The 22,680-nt window shown below is 41.8% G+C and overlaps 2 protein-coding genes across 7 annotated transcripts in view; both read left to right on the top strand.

Moving 5' to 3' along the window:
• Positions 1-4,847: 4,847 nt before the first annotated feature.
• LOC115363939 (zinc finger protein OZF-like) lies at positions 4,848-22,668 on the top strand. 3 transcript variants are annotated; one of them, XM_030058305.1, is made up of 3 exons: positions 4,848-5,561; positions 20,403-21,326; positions 21,663-22,668. In XM_030058305.1, exons 1-3 carry the CDS (start codon positions 5,369-5,371, stop codon positions 21,722-21,724), a joined length of 1,179 nt encoding a protein of 392 aa, XP_029914165.1. In that variant the 5' UTR covers positions 4,848-5,368; the 3' UTR covers positions 21,725-22,668. The 3 variants fall into 3 exon arrangements, with proteins under 3 accessions (XP_029914165.1, XP_029914162.1, XP_029914164.1); XM_030058302.1 differs by having other exon boundaries at positions 20,403-22,668; XM_030058304.1 differs by lacking the exons at positions 20,403-21,326; positions 21,663-22,668 and adding an exon at positions 7,503-9,537.
• Positions 18,908-22,680, top strand: part of LOC115363936 (gastrula zinc finger protein XlCGF57.1-like) — a 55,737-nt gene continuing 51,964 nt past the window's right edge. For all 4 annotated transcript variants that reach the window (XM_030058292.1, XM_030058297.1, XM_030058296.1 and 1 more), the window contains exon 1: positions 18,908-18,935. The gene's annotated coding sequence lies outside the window, so the exon portion shown is untranslated. The remainder of the gene's footprint in view (positions 18,936-22,680) is intronic.

Here is a 22,680-nt window from a genome sequence, read left to right as displayed (position 1 = left end):
CAGTATTTGCATCGCTACGGTGGGTCGTCCATGTTTGTTATTGTGATTCCGAGCGAGCGTCTCACACACCCACATGAACACGTTTTACGATGATGTAATGACGTGGCTCTGACTTGGCTCCGCTTGGCTCTTGGCTGGTGGAAAAGCAAATCGGTTCTTTGTTAGAACCAGTTAAGCACTGGCTCTAGCACCATCACCGAACTAGCACCAGGTTCTTTTTGGTGGAAAAGGGGCATTAGAGGCTGAGGTTTTTTGGGAATCAGGTCTCGGGATTGCTGCCACATGGACAATTTCACTATTAATCATGTGAGTGGGATGGAACTAGGTGGAAGTTTACTGCAGTAAAGGTAATGCCTCAAAACTCCACTATTTTTAAACTATTAATGGGGTCTCTACATTGGCTTGAAAGTGTACTTATGATTTTGTTAGAAATCATCTTGGGCATATCACAACTGCCATTTGTAAATATAAGTGGGTATATTAAAATAGAAAACAATGGGAAACTGTTTCTGTTACCTTATCAATCTCTAATTGCAAATAAAATAAAGTTTATGTTTCATATTGTACACAGGTGTGGTCCTGTTAAAGCAAATATTTGTAAAATCTTCCAAACTAGAAGCAACAGATGCACTTTTTGTGATATAAAGTTGTGAAGATGTCTTTGTTGGAATGGAGAGTAAAATCATCCTGAGCACAGGACAGGACTTCAGGGGAAATAGAAGGAGGCTGATAAGTTACATACCAGAGGCAGGAAATAGGCTGTCCGTTTTTATGTAGTTTTTTTTTTTTTTTTTTTTTTTTTTTTAAGTAAGCACATTAATAAGTGTATGTGTATTTCAATACTACCATGAATGTACCTACTCCGATACAGTAGGTGGCGGTATGCATCTTTAAAGGTTGCTTTACAATCCGCCAAAAAAAGAAGAAGAAAAGAAACAGAAGAAAAAGAGGAAGGAAGGAGGAAGGAGTGGTTGGACGGAGTATAGGAGAGCGGTAGGATTGGAAAAATTGTTTGGTTGTTTGTTTAGCGTATCGCATAAACTGTACTTTGACTGTAGCGTCATGTCTTCATCCTCAGGGGGAAATAGTGAGAATGAAATGGAGTGGATGATGTCTAGATCTACAAGAATGAAAAGAGCACTTAGAGATAGGCAGGAAAGAGCAAGGAGTTGGTCAGAAGAAAGTGAATCTCTGCAAAGTGGTTGCAAGAAGACAGACTACAAACAAGCAAATACAAGTGGAGCAAATGCAAGCAGATGAGATGAAAGTAATGATTGAATTTGATCGGGAGGGGGGTCACTTCAACAAGATCAAACTAACACGAGCAATAGAGCAAGAAATAGGGAGGATCAAGTTTCCAAAGCTGATGAACAACAAAAGAGTGCTAATTCATGCAGTGGGCAAAACAACAGCAAGAAAAGATCATTAAAATGACATCGCTCATAGGGGAAAAGATGAAGGCATATATACTTGAATGCCTCCAGAAAATAAAACAACACACTTCAGTGAGTTATAAATAACTCCAAACTGGAGGCATGTCTTCATCCCATGTCAAACGATAGAGATATGTTGAGTTTCAGTGCTTTTTCTCCATGCAGTCGCACATGAATGGCAACGGAATTATATCGCTCAGCACACCCCCCAAAGAGAACTTTTTGGCTTTTAAATGCCATGCCATCGATGTCGTCATAAACATGAAGAAGAAAAGTGATAAAATTAAGACAATTGTAGAGGCAGCAGGAAAATTCCTTGATTTGAAAGAAATTAAAGCAGATCAGATACACACATTATTGACAACTAGGACATGGTTCTACACATACTTCAGTGGAATGCCAAAAGTCTGCTAACAAATGGTCAAAAGCTTAAAAGATATACTGGTGATCTGGAACTCGTACCAGATGTTATTTGTATTCAGGAAACATAGTTAAGACCACACTTAGATTTTAGAATCCCTGGATTCAGCTCAGTTAGACATGATAGAGATGATAACCATGGTGGGGAAGGATGTGCCACATTTATCAAAGATGGGTTGGCCTACAGAGAGATCACCTTCCCCAAAGAGATAGAGTGTGTTGTAGTGGAGCTCTGTAGCTCAAGGAAAGATGGAAATATGAAGATAATAAACTTCTTTAAGGAAATAGCAGGTACAGTATGGGCGGTGGCCCGTAGGACAATAAAGGAAGCAAAAAAGAAAACGTGGAGAAACTATTGTTCATCTATTGGAAGAGAAATAAAATTACAAAATGTATGGGCAATGTAGTGGGAAAAGAAGTTCAATTAAAATCCCAGCGCTGGTTAGAGGTCAGAGGCTAGTTGTGACAAACAAAGAAAAGGCAGATGTGTTAGGTGAGCCATTTGCTGCAGTGCATAGTGGTGAACACCTGGGGGCTATGCATAGGCAGCAGAAGGAGAGAGTACTCAGAGGACTTGGAGATATAAGGAAGAAGAAAGAAAGCTTTACGACAACACTTGATATGGAATTAACAATGAAAGAGCTTAAATTAGTGCTAAAAGGCACTGGGTACACAGCCCCAGGGGAGCAAAGTCAACACCAACAACTCTCGATGATGTTCATTAACACCTAGGAGTGGCGAACAAACACCTGAGGAATGCACTGCAAGCTTGTGGATATCCTAACTGGACTTTTGTGAAAACAGCCACAAGAACCAGGAAGAAGGATAACACCACTGAAGGGAAGGAAAAGGAGCCCAGACGCAACAACATGGTCCTGCCTTATGTGGCTGGAGGATCTGAGAAACTCAGGAGGATCTTGGAAAATGCCCCGAACCGGAATATTCAGTTACGTCTGCGCATGCTCGACCTGCAAGGAATTCTGTGGCGTCTTTGTTGCTATGGTTACCTGCAAGCGGGGAAAACGGCATGGCGAACAGCAGCAAGAGTCAGGAGACTGCAGTCCGCCTTCAGCTAATGAAAGACTTAAATATCATGGAGGATATCGATGGGAGAAAACATAGAACTAGCGACAGAAGAAAAAGAAGAAGACATCTTCGTCTGTATTTCCGGCAGACCCAACGCCTATACGCGTACTGCTGCCCCCCGCGGCTGAGTGTCGCATTACGTAAGAGAGTGGAATACGCCGAAACACGGGGGCATGCCAAGTAACATGTAAACGGAATATTCCAGTTGCTGCGCCGCAGTTACCTTAGCCGGAATATTGACCCGAACCGGAATACGGTGTGCATGTAAACGTACTCAGTGTGGAGAGGCCCGTAGACCATCACCAGCTACAGGAGACTATCCCCCACCCCTGTGGGAAACATTCAACTGGCCGAGGACCTGAATAGCTTCTACTGCAGGTTTGAACAGCCAACACCCAGCTCGTTCACACCTCTCAGCCATCCCAACAATGAGCACATTTACATGCACACCTTATTCCTGTATTAACCGGAATATTAGCAATATTCCGGTTGCGCACGTGTCATGTAAACACGCACCGAACTCAATTAAGGTCATATTCCGGTTGGAGAGAATTCCAAATAAGACCCCTGGCATATGCCTGTTCCAACCGGAATATTGTGGCATGTAAACACCTTAGTCGAAAAATGCCCCGAACCGGAATATTCAGTCACGACTGCGCATGCTCGACTCACAAGGAATTCTGTGGCATCTTTGTTGCTATGGTTATGTGCAAGTGGGGAAAACAGCATGGTGAACAGCAGCCAGAGCCAGGAGACTGCAGTCCGCCTTCAGCTAATGAAAGACAAAATACAAGAATGAAAAGAGCCCTTAGAGATAGGCAGGAAAGAGCAAGGAGTTGGTCAGAAGAAAGTGAATCTCTGCAAAGTGGTTGCAAGAAGACAAAGACTACAAACAAGCAAATGAAAGTGGAGCAAATACAAGCAGATGATATGAAAGTAATGATTGAATTTGATCGGGAAGGGGTCATTTCAGCCTGATCAAACTAACACGAGCAATCGAGCAAGAAATAGGTAATAAACCTTATTACCTGACGGTAATAAAGGAAGCAAAAAAGAAAACGTGGAGAAACTATTGTTCATCTATAGGACGAGAAATAAAATTACAAAATGTATGGTCAATGTTTAAGAAAATGAGTGGGAAAAGAAGTTCAATTAAAAACGCAGCGCTGGCCAGAGGTCAGAGGCTAGTTGTGACAAACAAAGAAAAGGCAGATGTGTTAGGTGAGGCATTTGCTGCTGTGCGTAGTGGTGAACACCTGAGGGCTATGCATAGGCAGCAGAAGGAGAGAGTACTCAGAGGATTTGGAGTTGTAAGGAAGAAGAAAGAAAGCTTTACGACAAAACGTGATATGGAATTAACAATGAAAGAGCTTAAATTAGTGCTAAAAGGCACTGAGTACACAGCCCCAGGGGAGCAAAGTCAACACCAACAACTCTCGACGATGATCGTTAACACCTAGGGGCAGAGAACAAACACCTGAGGAATGCACTGCAAGCTTGTGGATATCCTAACTGGACTTTTGTGAAAACAGCCACAAGAACCAGGAAGGAAAAGGAGCCCAGACGCAACAACATGGTCCTGCCTTATGTGGCTGGAGTATCGGAGAAACTCAGGAGGATCTTTAACAAACACCGCATCCCTGTGTTTTTCAAACCCAGCAACACATTACCAGCAGAAACTGGTCCATCCGAAAGACGGCATACCCAAACACAAGAGAAGCAACCTGGTGAATGCAGTCCAATGCAGCGAGGACTGCACAGAATTATACATTGGAGACACTAAGCAACCATTGTACAGATGCATGGCCCAACACAGGAGGGCCAACTCCTCAGCTCAGGACTCTGCAGTCTACTTAAACCTGAAAGACAAGGGGCACACTTTTGAAGACCATAATGTATATTTTCTGGACAAGGAGGACAGGTGGTTTGAAAGAGGAGTGAAGGAGGCCATCTATGTCAAAGAAGAGAAGCCATCACTCAACAGAGGGAGCCTCAGACACCACCTATCCCCCATCTACAATGCTGTCCTTTCATTCCTTCCCAGGAGATTGAAACACCCATCACCTTTGACCTCATGGGACAACGATCGACCACACATGACACCAGGTGACCCCAACAACTCTCGACGATGATCGTTAGCACCTAGGGGCACTTTCACATTATTGTTATCGATGACCCTGACAACGACTCCACAGAGGTTAAAAACCTGGGATTTCTTGCCAGTCAACCAGAACTGAAGAAGCTTCTTGGAGGAGAAGTGAAACGTCTTCTGAAACCTTCTGAAAAAGTGCAGTTGACTTTGCTCTACTCTACCTACAAGAAGAAGAAGAAGAAGAAGCTAAAGGAGGAGTAAAAGAGAAAACAACGCCGAGTCAGTTGCTGTGGAAAACAGCAGAAGGATCAAGAAGTGTAGTTGTAAATGTGTGAGAATGTGTGACGTGCAGGAGCTCACGTGTCTGGTCCAGCAGCATCAGGCTGCGGCGACTCGAGACATACTGGAACTGTTTGAAAGGACGTTAGCGGCGCACAAGGAGCAGCTGCAGCAGTTAAGAGTGGAGAATGAGCGGCAGAGAAAGCGGCTGGACGCTCTTTTACAGCCTCAAGTTCGACTAGAAAGAGCAGGTTTGTCCACTTCAAATGTTGTTGTCTCACTGCTGATGTCCGTGTTGAGCACAGGACGCCAGCAGAGCTGCTTCAAGCCCCAAACCCTCCAGCCGCTCTTGCTTTCTGCCTGTTGCTTTTTAGGGTTTAGTCCAGGGGTGTCAAACTGGAGACATGAACGGCCAAGATGCTGCAGGTTTTCATTCCATCCGAAAACTCCACCAGGTGATTTCACTGATTACCTCACCTTCAAGTAGAGAGGAGGAACCAATCAGTGAAATCACCTGGTGGAGTTTTTGGTTGGAATGAAAACCTGCAGCCTCTCGGCCCTACATGGCACCAGTTTGACACCCCTGGTTTAGTCGGAGTTATTGTTGAGAAAAATTCTAATTCTCAAGTGTGTGTGGCTGTATGTCCGAACATCAGGATCCGGCTGTGACACATTTCCTGCTTCGTAGGGTCGCTACTATTCGTTTATCTCTGTCTCTATTTTTCCTGCTCTAGTCTTATTTTATCACAGTAACTACCTCTCATTTGTATCTTTTTGGCAAATTCGCTAATTTTGCTACTTTTCTGATAATCGATAGTCCAGCGGAGCATTTAGCTGTTTGTTTTTTGGTTTATCTACTCGCTCTAGCTTCAGCTTAGCTATCAGTTAGCTCCATGTCTCTGCAGTAAATCCAGCCTGTAATAACGGTGGTGTGCAGTGACTGCCCCGCTTTTGCAGACCTGCTGTCTCTATTAGAGGGACGTGTCCGTGACTTCATTCATTCATTCATTCATTCATTCATCTTCTAAACCGCTTATCCTCACTAGGGTCGCGGGGGGGTGCTGGAGCCTATCCCAGCGCTCATAGGGCGAAGGCAGTGAAACACCCTGGACAGGTCGCCAGTCCATCGCAGGGCTGTCCGTGACTTAGAATAGCTATTCTCAGCTAGGAATACGTAAGACATCACAGGCACTCCAGATAGTCTTGTGGGAAGGCTCGCAAGAGCAAGCCACTTGTTGTGTGGCCTGGTTTGCAGTTGCCCCTTCTGACCAAACCAGTTCTCGCCCCTCTCCAGCCCTGTTGGTAATCCCACGGGCCTCTCCCTGTTGACAGAGTGGAGCAATGCACACTAGTGATAGGAAACTGATGGAATTTGGAGAATTTATTTCAGGTTTAGTTACCCACTCGGACCAGATCTTGATTATTGGAAATTTTACTATCCATCTAAATAAGGCTAATGATCCACTTAGTAAAGCATTCTTAAATCTTATTGATACTTTTGGATTTGCTCAGTGTGTTCAAGAGTCAACTGACTGTAATGGTAATATCCTTGATCTGGTCTTGTTTAAAGGGAAAGCTGTTTTTGATGTGACTGTCTTGTCAGCCATCTCCGTTGTGTCAGATCATTTACAGATTTAATCTCCAGTCGCCATATTGGTCCCTCTGCTGTTGTTGCGTTTCGCAACAGTGAGAGGAGTTTTGGCTCCTCTCACTGTAGAGACAGGCTCTGTTGGAAAAACTCACTAATACCCTCAATGTTGTGGGCTAAGACCTCACCCTGCTTCGGCTACAATAATCAAATTTTAGAAGAATTTTAATAGAATAGCCTTTATTATCATTATGCATTTCTGTACAATGATATAGGAGAGCTACTCCTTTAAAAGTGCAACATGTACAAAACAATGTACAAAAATATGCACACCATATTCCGGTTCGGGTCAATATTCCGGTCAAGGTAACTGCGCTGCGGCAACTGTTTTCATGTTACTTGCCATATTCCCGTGTTTCGGCGTATTCCACTCTCTTACGTAATGCGACACTCAGCCGTGGGGGACAGCAGTATGCGTATAGGCGTCTGGTCTGCCATGCTCGACTCACAATGAATCCTGGGGCGTCTTTGCTGCTATGGTTACTGCAAGCGGGGAGAACTTCCAAGCATGGTTATCCTTTATTTATGTGTGTGTGTGTTTCAGTGTTGCCTCAGCAGCTGCTGGTGAGTAAAGAAGAGGTTCCCCCTGAGCAGCAGGAGCGCAGCCCCAGTGTGAAGCAGGAGGAGCCAGAGCCCCCCCACATTAAAGAGGATCAGGAGGAGCTCAACATCACCAAAGATATCCCATTCACTCCTGCCCCTGTGAAGAGTGAAGATGATGAAGAGAGAGCTCAGTCCTCACAGCTTCATCAAAGTCAAACTGTGGAGAACAGAGAGGCAGAGCCTCCGGCCAGCAGCTCCACTGAAACAGAAGCTGATGAAGAGGATTTACAAGCAAGTAGTGATGGCCAGCTGCTCTCTTCACACTCCTCTGAACCTGAGACTGAAGACAGTGAAGATGACTTGGAGGAGACTGGAGAGCCTCAGTCAGGTTTAGCCTCAGTGAGTGAAGTCCTTTTCAGCCATGACAGATCTGAGGCTGGAGAGAAGCCATCTTCCTGTTCTGTGAAGAGAGACAAACCATTCAGCTGCTCAGTCTGTGCTAAGAGATTTACACATAAATTTTGCTTAAACAGACACATGAGAGTCCACACAGGAGAGAAACCTTTCAGCTGCTCAGTCTGTGCTAAGAAATTTACATGGAAAGGTCAATTAAACACTCATATGATAATCCACACAGGAGAGAGACCTTTTAGCTGCTCAATTTGTGGTAAACATTTTAAACAGAAAGGTAACTTAAATACACACATGAGTGTCCACACAGGAGAGAAACCTTTCATCTGCACAATTTGTGGTAAACATTTTAGAACTAAACTTGGCTTAAATACACACGAAAGTGTTCATACAGGAGAGAAACCTTTTAGCTGCTCAATTTGTGGTAAATGTTTTAGAACAAAAACTGGATTAATTGCACACAAGAGTGTCCACACAGGAGAGAAACCTTTCCGGTGCTCAATTTGTGGTAAACATTTTTTAATGAAATCTGGCTTAAATACACACATGAGAGTCCACACAGGAGAGAAACCTTTCAGCTGCTCAATTTGTGGTATAAGTTTTAAACATAAACGTAGCTTAAATTCACACATGAGAGTCCACACAGGAGAGAAAATTATTAGATGCCTAATTTGTGGTAAAAGGTATACACACAAAGGTAACTTAAATACACACATGAAAGAGCACACAGGAGAGAACACTTAGCTGCTGCAAGAGAGAAATTCTTGTTGCTCCTGTTTGGCTCAAATTCAGGTTTATGTTCCCTTGTCACTTTGATCATCTGATACATGTAAGTTAATGCTCTGGCCAGCAACTCAACATTTGTCATTCTTTATTGGAATTATATTGTTAGACATCGGTGAAGTTTATTGTAGTACACACTTTGTTTTCTGCATTCATAACAAGTAACTGTTCAGGAGGTGTCACAATTTTTCCAAGTCGATTTTCACAATATGTGGTATCGTACTTCACATTGTAACATGTTTCTGTGTGGTGAACATCAGTTTGGTTATTGATGAGGTGATGTTGCCGATGTAAGCATGTTGCCTATTTACAAATATATAGTTTGAAGTGCAGAGAGTGTTTCTTCCTGTGTCTTGTTGTGGACAGTCTTCTCATGAACCTTTCAACTGTAATAGACTTTTTATGTAAATGATAAATAGAAGATTTTCTAGATGAGATTTTTTTTCTTTTAATTTGATTTGATGAAGTAATGAGATTAAGAACCCTCGTGCTGCCTTCATGTCCGCGTCAGTGGGACCCAGAGCAGAAAGGGAGCGGGTCAGTGGGACCCGGAGATGAAGGCAGTACAAGGGTTAATCACGTGAGTGGGATGGAACTAGGTGGAAGTTTACTGCAGTAAAGGTAATGCCTCAAAACTCCACTATTTTTAAACTATTAATTGGGTCTCTACATTGGCTTGAAAGTGTACTTATGATTTTGTTAGAAATCATCTTGGGCATATCACAACTGCCATTTGTAAATATAAGTGGGTATATTAAAATAGAAAACAATGGGAAACTGTGTTTCTGTTACCTTATCAATCTCTAATTGCAAATAAAATAAAGTTTATGTTTAATATTGTACACAGGTGTGGTCCTGTTAAAGCAAATATTTGTAAAATCTTCCAAACTAGAAGCAACAGATGCACTTTTTGTGATATAAAGTTGTGAAGATGTCTTTGTTGGAATGGAGAGTAAAATCATCCTGAGCACAGGACAGGACTTCAGGGGAAATAGAAGGAGGCTGATAAGTTACATACCAGAGGCAGGAAATAGGCTGTCCGTTTTTTATTATGTAGGTTTTTTTTTGTTTGTTTGTTTGTTTTTTTAAAAGCACAATAATAAGTGTATGTGTATTTCAGTACTACCATGAATGTACCTACTCCGATACAGTAGGTGGCGGTATGCATTTTTAAAGGTTGCTTTACGATCCACTATTAAAAAAAAAAGAAGAAGAAACAGAAGAAGAAGAGGAAGGAAGGAGGGAAGTGTGGTTGGACGGAGTATAGGAGAGTGGTAGGATACAAAAAATTGTTTGGTTGTTTGTTTAACGTATTGCATAAACTGTACTTTGACTGTAGCGTCATGTCTTCATCCTCAGGGGGAAATAGTGAGAATGAAATGGAGTGGATGATGTCTAGATCTGCAAGAATGAAAAGAGCCCTTAGAGATAGGCAGGAAAGAGCAAGGAGTTGGTCAGAAGAAAGTGAATCTCTGCAAAGTGGTTGCAAGAAGACAAAGACTACAAACAAGCAAATGCAAGTGGAGCAAATTCAAGCAGATGAGATGAAAGTAATGATCGAATTTGATCGGGAGGGGGGGTCACTTCAACCCGATCAAACTAACACGAGCAATAGAGCAAGAAATAGGGAGGACCAAGTTTGCAAAGCTGATGAACAACAAAAGAGTGCTAATTCATACAGTGAGCAAACAACAGCAAGAAAAGATCGTTAAAATGACATCGCACATAGGGGAAAAGATGAAGGCATATATACCTGGAGCACTTGCAAGGCTGAGAGGAATAATCTCAGGAATACCACTGAGCGTGTCTATGGATGACATTAAAAAAGAAATCAAAGGAGGGAAAGTGATTGATGCTACCAGGATTAAGAGCAAAAGGGACGGTATTCTAAAAGATTCAATGTCAGTGATATTGCAGTTTGAGAAGAGCATTCCGAAATCAGTACAGATTGGGTACATGAATTATAGTGTGAAGGAATACATACCCAAACCAATCAGGTGCTTTGTATGTCAAAGAATGGGACAAATTGCTAAAGAATGCAAAGGGAATCTACGATGTGCCCGATGTGGAGGGCAGCATGAGTATGGAAAATGTGGAAAAGATGCTCAAGTGAAATGCTGTGATTGTGGAGGAGATCACAGTGCTGCATTTGGAGGATGTATAGTGCAGAGGGAAGCAAGGGAAACACAGAGTCCAAATAATGGAGAAGGTCTCATATGCAGGAGCTCTAAAGAGAGTAAGAAGGGAGGGAGGGAGCACACAGTATGAATGTCAGTGAAAAGGCAGCGCAGAGAACAAGCATTCAACAAGAAAATCAGAGCCCAATGCGTGTGCCCTCTGTACCAGAGCAAAGTAGATTTATTTTTATTTTTTTTTGTAGATTTATTTATTTTTTTAAAAGAAAGAAATGGGACAGTACATGTTAATGCACATATAAATGTAAACACGTGAGATTGTAGCCGTGTGGCTAATTTCCATCTCTAGTCCCATTGGCAGGTTGGTGTTGTACAACGTTCATTCACAAAGTACTTGTACACATAAATATAAAGTGGATGATAGTACTGTGATTGTGAAAAAAGAGAACTTTATGGCTTTTATCTGCCATGCCATCAATGTTGCCGTAAACATGAAAAGGAAAAGTGATAAAAATAAGACAATTGTAGAGGCAGCACGAAAATTCCTTGACATGAAAGAAATTAAAGCAGATTCTACACATACTTCAGTGGAATGCCAGAGGTCTGCTAGCAAATGGCCAAGAGCTTAAAAGATATATTGATGATCTGGAACTCGTACCAGATGTTATTTGTATTCAGGAAACATGGTTAAGACCACACTTAGATTTTAGAATCCCTGGATTCAGCTCAGTTAGACATGATAGAGATGATAACCATGGAGGAGGAGGATGTGCCACATTTATCAAAGATGGGTTGGCCTACAGAGAGATCACATCCCCCAAAGAGATAGAGTGTGTTGAAGTGGAGCTCTGTAGCTCAAGGAAAGATGGAAATATGAAGATAATAAACTTCTGTGATCCATGTAGAAACTTATCCAGTGACATATTTAAGGAAATAGCAGGTACAGTATATTGAAGAGAAATATGGTGTGGTGATTTCAATGCACATAACAGTTTATGGGGCAGTGATCCTACAGACAATAATGGGAGTATAGTTGAGGAAATGATGGATGAGAGAGTATAAATGATGGAAAAGGAACCAGAATAAATGTGAATAGAGGTACAGTATCAAGACCAGATCTTACTTTGGTGTCAGATAAAATAGTGAATAATTGTGAATGGTGTGTTAAGGATGATACTACACTTGGGAGTGATCACTTTCCAGTCATTACCACAATAAATGATAATGTATGTAAGCAAGAGGGATATGCAGTCACAAGTAAAGCTAACTGGGAACATTTCAGGTTATACTGTAAGGAGACTGTGCATTTGGTAACACTTGAAGGAAACATAGAGGAATGTGCTAGTCAAGTTACTGAGCATATTTTAAATGCTGCAAATCTCTGTATTACAAAAAGAACAAAAGGCGAGGTAAGAGTAGTACCATGGTGGGATGACGAATGTAGCAGAGTGGTTAAAGACAGAAACAAATAGATGCAGCCTGGGAATGGCAGACACACTTTTTTTCATGTGTGTCCTTTTTTTGCTTGTTGTTTATATTGTCACAATTTAATTTTAAACGGTTTCTTCTTTTTCATGCCCCCCTAGCCCAAATAGCCTGATGTGACATAATGATGGCACTAGATGAAAAAGCGATCTTAGCGTCTGTGTTGCTTGGCAACCATTCTGTCCACTCTATCTTGCTTGGTGGAAGAATGAATAGTTCTCAGTTTTATTGTTGCATTATTACCAATAAATTATTGATTTTTTTCTTGTGTGTTTATTTTATGGGCTATATGTAGGGTAACCGTTTTATAAAAGCAATAAGCCCCTTGAAGCTGTGAGTTACAGTGATTTTACAACGGCGATTTTACATTTTAGAACGCCCCTCAGCCGTTGTAAAATCACTGTAACCCACGGCTTTTCGGGGCTTATTGCTTAAATATAACAAATATAAAAAATCTGCCATGAAAAATAGAAAACACATGGCTACTGCAGTTCATACAGTACAACTTCTGTTTAAACAGTAACTTTTAACTTCGTTTGTTTTTCTTCTTGTTTTGCGTTGTCTTCTTCTTCTTCTCTCACATAAAAAACACCTGTGCATCAGCAATAATAGCACCCGGTAATTCACTTCCGTTTTGGCTTTTTTGTTTGCATCATTGCTTTTTTTTATTTGTAACGCAGCATTTTCCTTTTTTATTTGCAGCATTTTTTTTTTATTTGCAGCAATCGTTGCTTTTTTATTTGCAACGCAAACCAAATTTTGAACGGTACCATACCGGAAATCAATTAAAATACTTAAAACATTGGCTCACCCATTCTAACTTAGACTCACACTGGATAGAAACTGAACAGGCATTATGTGACAATATAAATGTATCCGATCTCCCTTTCATCAGTAACTCATTCAAACATAACATCTGCTTCCAGAACATCACCATAGCCTCATCTCTGACAGCCTGGTGGAACACCCACCTCAGTAAAGGCTCTACAGTTACACCGTCCCCCCGCTCACCAATCTGGAACAACCCAGACCTCACAATAAACAGGAAACCACTACACTTCACACCATGGAAAGAAAAAGGCATCACACACTTACACCATATCACCCAGGACTCCAAAATAATAAACTTTCAACATCTAGTCCAAAAGTTCGGCATTGGGAACAATCAATACCTCCAATTGAAATCCAGTATTCTCCAAAACTGAAGAGTACACCTAATGCCAAAACTCAAGATATCATTACAAAATAATTCCTGAACATCCCTGGACCACATAAATTACTCTCCAGAATAAGTGGGAACAGGATCTCATCATTAATCCCAATGCCGACTTCTGGACTCAGATCAGCAAGAACACCTTCATCCACTGTAAAACCCCAAATCTACAGCTCATCCAATTCAAGGTCATGCACAGATATCACTACACTGGTGAAAGACTACAAAAAATGGGTTTCACCACATCAGATCAATGTACACACTGCACGCAGGACACTACAGACACTTACATACATGCATTCTGGCACTGCACCCCAGTCAAACAATTCTGGATTCAAATTACCACTCATCTATCTCGCATACTGGACTGCCACAACCCCACATCCCCCCTACTATGCATCCTGGGAGATTTATCAACAATGAAACTTAGCCACTGTACCAAAACAACACTGTTCACAGCCCTAATCATGGCCAAGAAGACAATCCTCCTACACTGGAAAGCTAGGAACCAATTAAACATTTCACAATGGAAGAACCTGCTAACAGCCCACATCACATCTGAAAAAATGACTTCCTCTCTTAATAACAATAGTAACCATTTCAATATCACCTGGTCCACATTTGCAAATAAACTCACCTCTGCATCTGACTGACTTCCTTACCTTAAGATGTTCTCCCCACTTCTGACCTCTGTTTTCCCTTCCTTCCTCGGCTGGCACTTGTTACATGTAATAATTCATTAATCATCCAATTCACCATCCAGACATCCAAGCCTGCACACATGCACACACACTCACGCATAGACACATAGATATCATCCACGACCCGCGTTTTTTTCTTTTCCTCCTGTGTTTTGTTATTATTATTACTATTGTTATCATTATTATTATTATTACTATTATTATGCTTAGTATTACATCATTGTCATTGTTGTTGCTAGTACTATTATTATTACTATATACCAGACTATAGGCCTATTATTAATTTTGTATGAATATGATTATTATTACCATTGCTACTTACTCACTCACTTACTTTTTTTTTTTTTTTTTTTACAAATTCTCTCCTTCTCTGCTGTCTCGTTTCTTGTTTCGTACTGTTGTGTTTTTGCTCTGATGTTATTTGCTTGTTTGTGAATATGTCCACTACACAATGTCACTTGTCTTGTTTAACCTCACAATAAAAAGAAAAAAAAAAAGACAGAAACAAGGCTCACAGAATGTTAAGAAAGAACATATCACAAGAGAACCTTTTAGATTACAAAAGGAAAAGGGCGGTGGCCCGTAGGGTAATAAAGGAAGCAAAAAAGAAAACATGGAGAAACTATTGTTCACCTATAGGAAGAGAAATAAAATTACAAAATGTATAGGCAATGTTTAAGAAAATGAGTGGGAAAAGAAGTTCAATTAAAGTCCCAGCGCTGGTCAGAGGTCAGAGGCTAGTTGTGACAAACAAAGAAAAGGCAGATGTGTTAGGTGAGGCATTTGCTGCTGTGCATAGTGGTGAACACCTGGGAGCTATGCATAGGCAACAGAAGGAGAGAATGCTCAGAGGATTTGGAGATATAAGGAAGAAGAAAGAAAGCTTTACGACAACACTTGATATGGAATTAACAATGAAAGAGCTTAAATTAGTGCTAAAAGGCACTGGGTACACAGCCCCAGGGGAGCAAAGTCAACACCAACGACTCTTGACGATGTTCATTAACACCTAGGAGTGGTGAACAAACACCTGAGGAATGCACTGCAAGCTTGTGGATATCCTGACTGGACTTTTGTGAAAACAGCCACAAGAACCAGGAAGAAGGATAACACCACTGAAGGGAAGGAAAAGGAGCCCAGACGCAACAACATGGTCCTGCCTTATGTGGCTGGAGGATCTGAGAAACTCAGGAGGATCTTTAACAAACACCACATCCCTGTGTTTTTCCAACCCAGCAACACATTACCAGCAAAAACTGGTCCACCGGAAAGACCACACACCCAAACAAAAGAGAAGCAGCCTGGTGAATGCAGTCCAATGCAGCGAGGACTGCACAGAATTATACATTGGAGACACTAAGCAACCATTATACAGATGCATGGCCCAACACAGGAGGGCCAACTCCTCAGCTCAGGACTCTGCAGTTTACTTACACCTGAAAGACAAGGGGCACACTTCTGAAGACCACAATGTACATATTCTGGACAAGGAGAACAGGTGGTTTGAAAGACACTGCTGTGCTAGTGCTCCTTGATTTGACAGCTGCTTTTGACACTGTGGATCATGGGATCCTCTTAGCACGACTGGAGCAGTGGGTCGGCATTACAGGCTCTGCTCTCTCATGGTTCCAGTCCTACTTGACAGTGTTGTGCATGAACGAGTTCAAAAGAACGCGTTCATTGAACACGTTCATTTTTTTAAGAACGTTGAACTGAACGCAATGTATTTGTAAATAAAGAACTTGAACGTGAACTCGTTCAGATTATGTGAGAGTCAGCGCCAGTGTTTAGGTCCAATTATTGCGGAATTTCCCTTCTCCTTTTTAACACGGAACATTGCGGAATTTGACATAATTTGAATGAAATGCTGTTTTTGTGTGGAATATGAACATATGTCTGGGGAAAATTACATGGACGGAAGCAAATCTGGGTGGCACAACCCCTCCAGTGGTTTCACCTGCACCTGCACCACCAAGAAAAACATTCCAACACCTGCACCGGCACCGTACGAGTCCAAAAGCAAAGAAACTTTCCAGCTACAGCGGCACACTGACATAGCTTGTGTAACAATGCGAAGAGCTACCACTCTGCGCTATTTTCACTGGCGAACAGCGGCACACTGGCTTAGCTTGTCTATTCAGAGAAGAGGTATCACTTCGGCTTATTTTTCAATCTATGTTATCACATGCATACTACTGCTCATTCATTGGTAGCTGAATTGTTAGGTCTGTTTGATAAGTAATTTACATTTTTAAAACAAATAATTTAACATTGTTCAATTATTAACATATCATTTTCACCTTTTACTGCTATAACAATGTAATTGTTAAATAAATAAATAAAGTGTTGTTTATTTGTTACCTCAATTAATTTAAGGTAATTTCTATTTCATTTGTGTGCATTTTAGTCATAAACGTTAAAAACACTCTTTTTTGGTAGTAAAGTGGGGGGGGGGGGGGGGGGGGGGGGGGGGTGTTTATAGGGCCCTACATTGATTCCGACAGCAAAAATCTAACCTTTCTGTGCAAATCATGTCCACCTGCGCTGAAAAACACTTTCAGCGCAGGTGGACATGTCAACTTCAAATTTGAAAAGGCATTTGGAGTTGAAGCATCCATCCAGTGTGAGAAAATATCTACAAGTCCTTGACAATCCCAAAAAGTCATCAGGAATGGGCAAGAACACCCCCTGCCAGCCCCAAACGACCCAAGTCACACTGCCTGCAGCCTTCAGGGGTATTACTGGATTTCCCAGCAACAGGTAGACAAATTAATAATGGACTACATTGTTTGAGATTTACAGATTTCTACAATTCCACTAGGACAATATATAATTATGAACAGCGAACAGTTTTAGGTGGTGATGGATGTCATAGTTTTCTTTGAAAAACAAGGTCAGTCTTTCATTCTCACTTTTCACCTAAAAAAACTGAAATGAACTGAACTTTGAACTAGTTCAAAATTGAAATGGTGAACTATGAACGTGAACTATTCATTTTTATACTGTGTGAACTGAACTTTGAACTAGTTCATGAGAACTATGAACTTGCACAACACTGCTACTTGACTGATCGGAGTTCTTCTGTGCAGCTAGGTCAATTCACCTCATCCTCAGTCACTCTCACCTCTGGGGTCCCCCAAGGCTCCATCCTCGGGCCGTTTCTTTTCCTGCTGTATATGCTACCATTAGGGTCAGTTTTCAAGAATTATAATCTTTCTTTTCATTGTTATGCCGATGATGTTCATATCTACCTGCCTTTAACATCAAAATCCAATGACTCTGTGCAGGCATTGCTTGATTGCCTAAATGATGTTAAATCCTGGATGACTGCAAACTTTTTGAATCTATATGAAAACAAGACTGAAATCATAATGTTTGGATGTGGTCCAGCAGATTTTTCTGCTGGCTTTCTGGGCCCCCTTACAACAAATATCCGGTCATCAGTGAAAAATCTTGGTGTAATATTTGATGACAGGCTGAAATTTGATCGCCAGGTTAGTTCGGTCGTGAAAAACAGCTTTTTCCATCTGAGGATTTTATCAAAAGTAAAAGGGTACCTGCCACGTAAAGATCTTGAGACTGTAATCCATGCTCTTATTAATACATGACTGGATTACTGCAACTCACTGTATTTTGGCCTGGACCAGTCACCCTTGCACCGCCTGCAGCTGGTACAAAATGCAGCTGCCCGTCTTCTCACTGGCAAACGCAAGCGTGACCACATATCCCCTGTCCTAGCTTCGCTGCACTGGCTCCCGATTGCTTTTAGAATAGATTTTAAAATCTTATTGTTTGTTTTTTAAGCTCTAAATGGCCTAGCCCCCCAGTACTTGACTGAGCTCCTCCGTATCCACGCCCCTGCCAGAACATTGAGATCTTCCAACCAGCTGCTACTGGTCACCCCCAAAATGAGGCTAAAAATCAAAGGTGACCAAGCCTTTGTGGTGGCGGCCCCTAGACTCTGGAATAACCTGCCCTGGCACATCCACTCCACGGGATCGATTGAGGTTTTTAAATCTTCCCTAAAGACACACCTCTTCTCCCTGGCTTTTAATCGAGTTTAAGTGGATTTCAGGCAAAATTTTAATTTTAATTTAATTTTAATTTATTTTATTCTGTTTTATAGTATTGTGTTTATGTATTTTACTATTTATTTTATTTATTGTAATTGTAATCATCCTGACTGCTTTTAATCTGTACCTCACTTTGGTCAACCCTGGTTGTTTTAAATGTGCTCTATAAATAAAGTCTGAGTTGAGTTGAGTTTAGTTGAAAGAAGAGAAGCCATCACTCAACAGAGGATGGGGCCTCAGACACCACCTATCCCCCATCTACAATGCTGTCCTTTCATCTCTGCCCAGGAGATTGAAACACCCATCACCATTGACCTCATGGGACAACGATCGACCACACTTGACAGCAGGTGACCCCAACAACTCTCGACGATGATCGTTAGCACCTAGGGGCACTTTCACATTATTGTTATTGATGACCCTGACAACGACTCCACAGAGGTTAAAAACCTGGGATTTCTTGCCAGTCAACCAGAACTGAAAAAGCTTCTTGGAGGAGAAGTGAAACGTCTTCTGAAACCTACTATCAAGTCCAGTTGACTTTGCTCTACTCTACCTACAAGAAGAAGAAGAAGAAGAGGAAGCTAAAGAAGGAGTAAAAGAGAAAACAACGCCGGAGACTTTGTGAGTCAGTTGCTGTGGAAAACAGCAGAAGGACCAAAAAGTGTAGTTGTAAATGTGGGAGAATGTGTGACGTGCAGGAGCTCATGTGTCTGATCCAGCGGCATCAGGCTGCGGCGGCTCGAGACATACTGGAACTGTTTGAAAGGACGTCAGCAGCGCATGAGGAGCAGCTGCGGCAGTTAAGAGTGGAGAACGAGCGGCAGAGAAAGCGGCTGGACGCTCTTTTACAGCCTCAAGTTCAACTAGAAAGAGCAGGTTTGTCCACTTCAAATGTTGTTGTCTCACTGCTGATGTCCGTGTTGAGCACAGGACGCCAGCAGAGCGGCTTCAAGCCCCAAACCCTCCAGCCGCTCCTGCTTTCTGCCTGTTGCTTTTCAGGGTTTAGTCCAGGGGTGTCAAACTGGAGCCATGAAGAGCCGGGAGGCTGCAGGTTTTCATTCCAACCGAAAACTCCACCAGGTGATTTCACTGATTACCTCACCTTCAAGTAGAGATGGGAACCAATCTGTGAATTCACCTAGTGGAGTTTTTGGTTGGAATGAAAACCTGCAGCCTCTCGGCCCTCCATGGCACCAGTTTGCACATCCCTGGTTCATTCTTCAGAAAATTCTAATTCTCAAATGTGTGTGGCTGTATGTCCAAACATGACGCATTTCCTGCTTCGTAGGGTCGCTATGGTCGCTACTACTTATTTCTCTCTGTCTCTATTTTTCCTGCTTTAGTCTTATTTTGTCACAGTAACTACTTCTCATCTGTAGAGATTGTCACCAGTCACAATCTCTTGTGACTGGTGACTGCTTGGGCCAGGGAGAGATTGAAAATCCTTGTGAAGATAGATGAAAGCTGGTGGGCACATGCTCTGAGTGCCTTGCCGGGTATTCCATCCAGCCCGGCAGCCTGCCTGGGGTTTACTGCCAGGACCACCCTCCTCACGTCATGCACACATTTTGTGTGTGTGTGTGTGTGTGTACTGGGCATGAATTTCATTCCAGTTAACATTAAATGTTAAAGTCACTGCAGCCGTCAGTGTCCATCTCTAAACTAGCTCCCTCTTCAGTGGAAAAAAGACGTTATTGCATTAACCATCTCATGACCCAGCAAAACACCAGGAGAGAACTGGTGTTTATTCAGTCGAGGTTAACGCTGGACAAATGCAGGAAAGCCATAAACATTCATGGAAACAGTGAACCTAAATGGCCAGTTTCACACTTCATCCACAGTATTTTCAGTATGATTGTACAGTGATTTCCATGGATCTCAGGCCTGTAGTAATAAGCTTCTCTTCATTGTCCCTTTCATACCAATTTTATGTGGAGACAAAATGACTTCTCTGTTTTTGTGGCTGAGATCATCCAGCAAAGGAGCCTCATGGATCTTGTTTACATGATGAAGAAATGGTAACAGGATAAGGTAAACTACCAAGCATGGTTTTCCTTAATTTATGTGTGTGTGTGTGTGTGTGTGTGTGTGTTTCAGTGTTGCCTCAGCAGCTGCTGGTGATTAAAGAAGAGGTTCCCCCTGAGCAGCAGGAGTGCAGCCCCAGTGTGAAGCAGGAGGAACCAGAGCCCCCCCACATTAAAGAGGAAAAGGAGGAGCTCAATATCACCAAGGATATCCCATTCACTCCTGCCCCTGTGAAGAGTGAAGATGATGAAGAGAGAGCTCAGTCCTCACAGCTTCATCAAAGCCAAACTGAGGAGAACACAGAGGCAGAGCCTCCGGCCAGCAGCTCCACTGAAACAGAAGCTGATGAAGAGGATTTCCAAGCAAGTAGTGATGGCCAGCTGCTCTCTTCACACTCCTCTGAATCTGAGACTAAAGACAGTGAAGATGACTTGGAGGAGACTGGAGAGCCTCAGTCAGGTTTAGCCTCAGTGAGTGAAGTCCTTTTCAGCCATGACAGATCTGAGGCTGGAGAGAAGCCATCCTCCTGCTCTGTGAAGAGAGAGAAACCATTCAGCTGCTCAGTCTGTGCTAAGAGATTTACACATAGATTTTGCTTAAACAGACACATGAGAGTCCACACAGGAGTGAAACCTTTCAGCTGCTCAGTCTGCGCTAAGAAATTTACATGGGAAAGTCAACTAAACAGTCATATGATAGTCCACACAGGAGAGAAACCTTTCAGCTGCTCAATTTGTGGTAAACATTTTACAGCAAAATTTGGCCTAAATACACACATGAGTGTCCACACAGGAGAGAAACCGTTCAGCTGCTCAATTTGTGGTAAACATTTTAGAAATAAACTTGGCTTAAATACACACGAAAGTGTTCACACAGGAGAGAAACCTTTTAGCTGCTCAAGTTGTGATAAATGTTTTAGAACAAAATTTGGTTTAAATACACACACGAGTGTCCACACAGGAGAGAAATCTTTCAGGTGCTCAATTTGTGGTAAACATTTGACACAGAAATCTGGCTTAAATAAACACATGCTAGTCCACACAGGAGAGAAACCTTTCAGCTGCTCAGTCTGTGCTAAGAAATTTACACGGAAAAGTCAATTAAACACTCATATGGGAGTCCACACAGGAGAGAAACCATTAAGTTGCTCAATTTGTGGTAAACATTTTACAGCGAAATCTAGCCTAAATGCACACATGAGTGTCCACACAGGAGAGAAACCTTTTAGCTGCTCAGTTTGTGGTAAACGTTTTAGAACAAAAACTGGATTAAATACACACAACAGTGTCCACACAGGAGAGAAACCATTCAGCTGCTCAATTTGTGGTAAACATTTTTCACAGAAATCTAGCTTAAATAAACACATGAAAGTCCACACAGGAGAGAAAACATAGCTTCTTAATTTGTGGTAAACATGTTTCAGATAAAGGTCATACAAATGCGCACATGATTGTCACTCAGGAGAGAAACCTTTTAGCTGCTCAGTCTGTTATCAAACTTTTACATGTATAAGTCACAAACAGACACATTAGAATCCACTCAGGAGAGAAACTGGGCAGCAGCAGTGTGTGTGGGAGAAGTTTGTGCACCATGACCGTGTTAAAAGTCTCAAGTGTGTTGGTGAGAGCAGCAGCAGCTGAAGCTGCAGATCTGCTGCTTGAACTGAATTATTCAACAGGACAACAAACTAGAAAACATGATGACTGTCCATCACTCAGGATGAGGAAACTCAAACTCTTCTCAGTCAGTGTTGTTGTTGGAGATGCAGCCACATGTGAACACTGCTCACACACATCTTGTGTTAATGCAGGCTCATTGAAGAGAGAAATTCTTGTTGCTCCTGTTTGCCTCAAATTCAGGTTTATGTTCCCTTGTCACTTTGATCATCTGATACATGTAAGTTAATGTTCTGGCCAGCAACTCAACATTTGTCATTCTTTACTGGAATTATATTGTTAGACATCAGTGAAGTTTATTGTAGTACACACTTTGTTTTCTGTATTAATAACAAGGAACTGTTCAAGAGGTGTCATAATTTCTCCAAATTTCAAAGAAATATGACAGATGGACAGATGGAATGTTGACAGATGGACAAAGGAAAGTCGATTTTCACAATATGTGGTATCGTACTTCACATTGTAACATGTTTCTGTGTGGTGAACATCAGTTTGGTTATTGATGAGGTGATGTTGCAGATGTAAGCATGTTGCCTTTTTACAAATATATAGTTTGAAGTGCAGAGTGTTTCTTCCTGTGTCTTGTGGACAGTCTTCTCATGAACCTTTCACCTGTAATAGACTTTTTATGTAAATGAAAAATAGGAGATTTTCTAGATGAGATTTTTAGGGTC

This window comes from Myripristis murdjan, chromosome 8 (genome assembly GCF_902150065.1).
Source record: "Myripristis murdjan chromosome 8, fMyrMur1.1, whole genome shotgun sequence".
In the NCBI taxonomy this organism is placed as follows: Eukaryota; Metazoa; Chordata; class Actinopteri; order Holocentriformes; family Holocentridae; genus Myripristis; species Myripristis murdjan.
This window is presented reverse-complemented; position numbering and strand designations above follow the sequence as displayed.

Coding starts and splice junctions, on each gene's coding strand:
- LOC115363939 (XM_030058302.1), top strand. CDS start 5,369: ATGTGTGACGTGCAGGAGCTCACGTGTCTGGTCCAGCAGCATCAGGCT. Junction 5,562..20,402: donor AGTTCGACTAGAAAGAGCAG/GTTTGTCCACTT, acceptor TGTGTGTTTCAG/TGTTGCCTCAGCAGCTGCTG.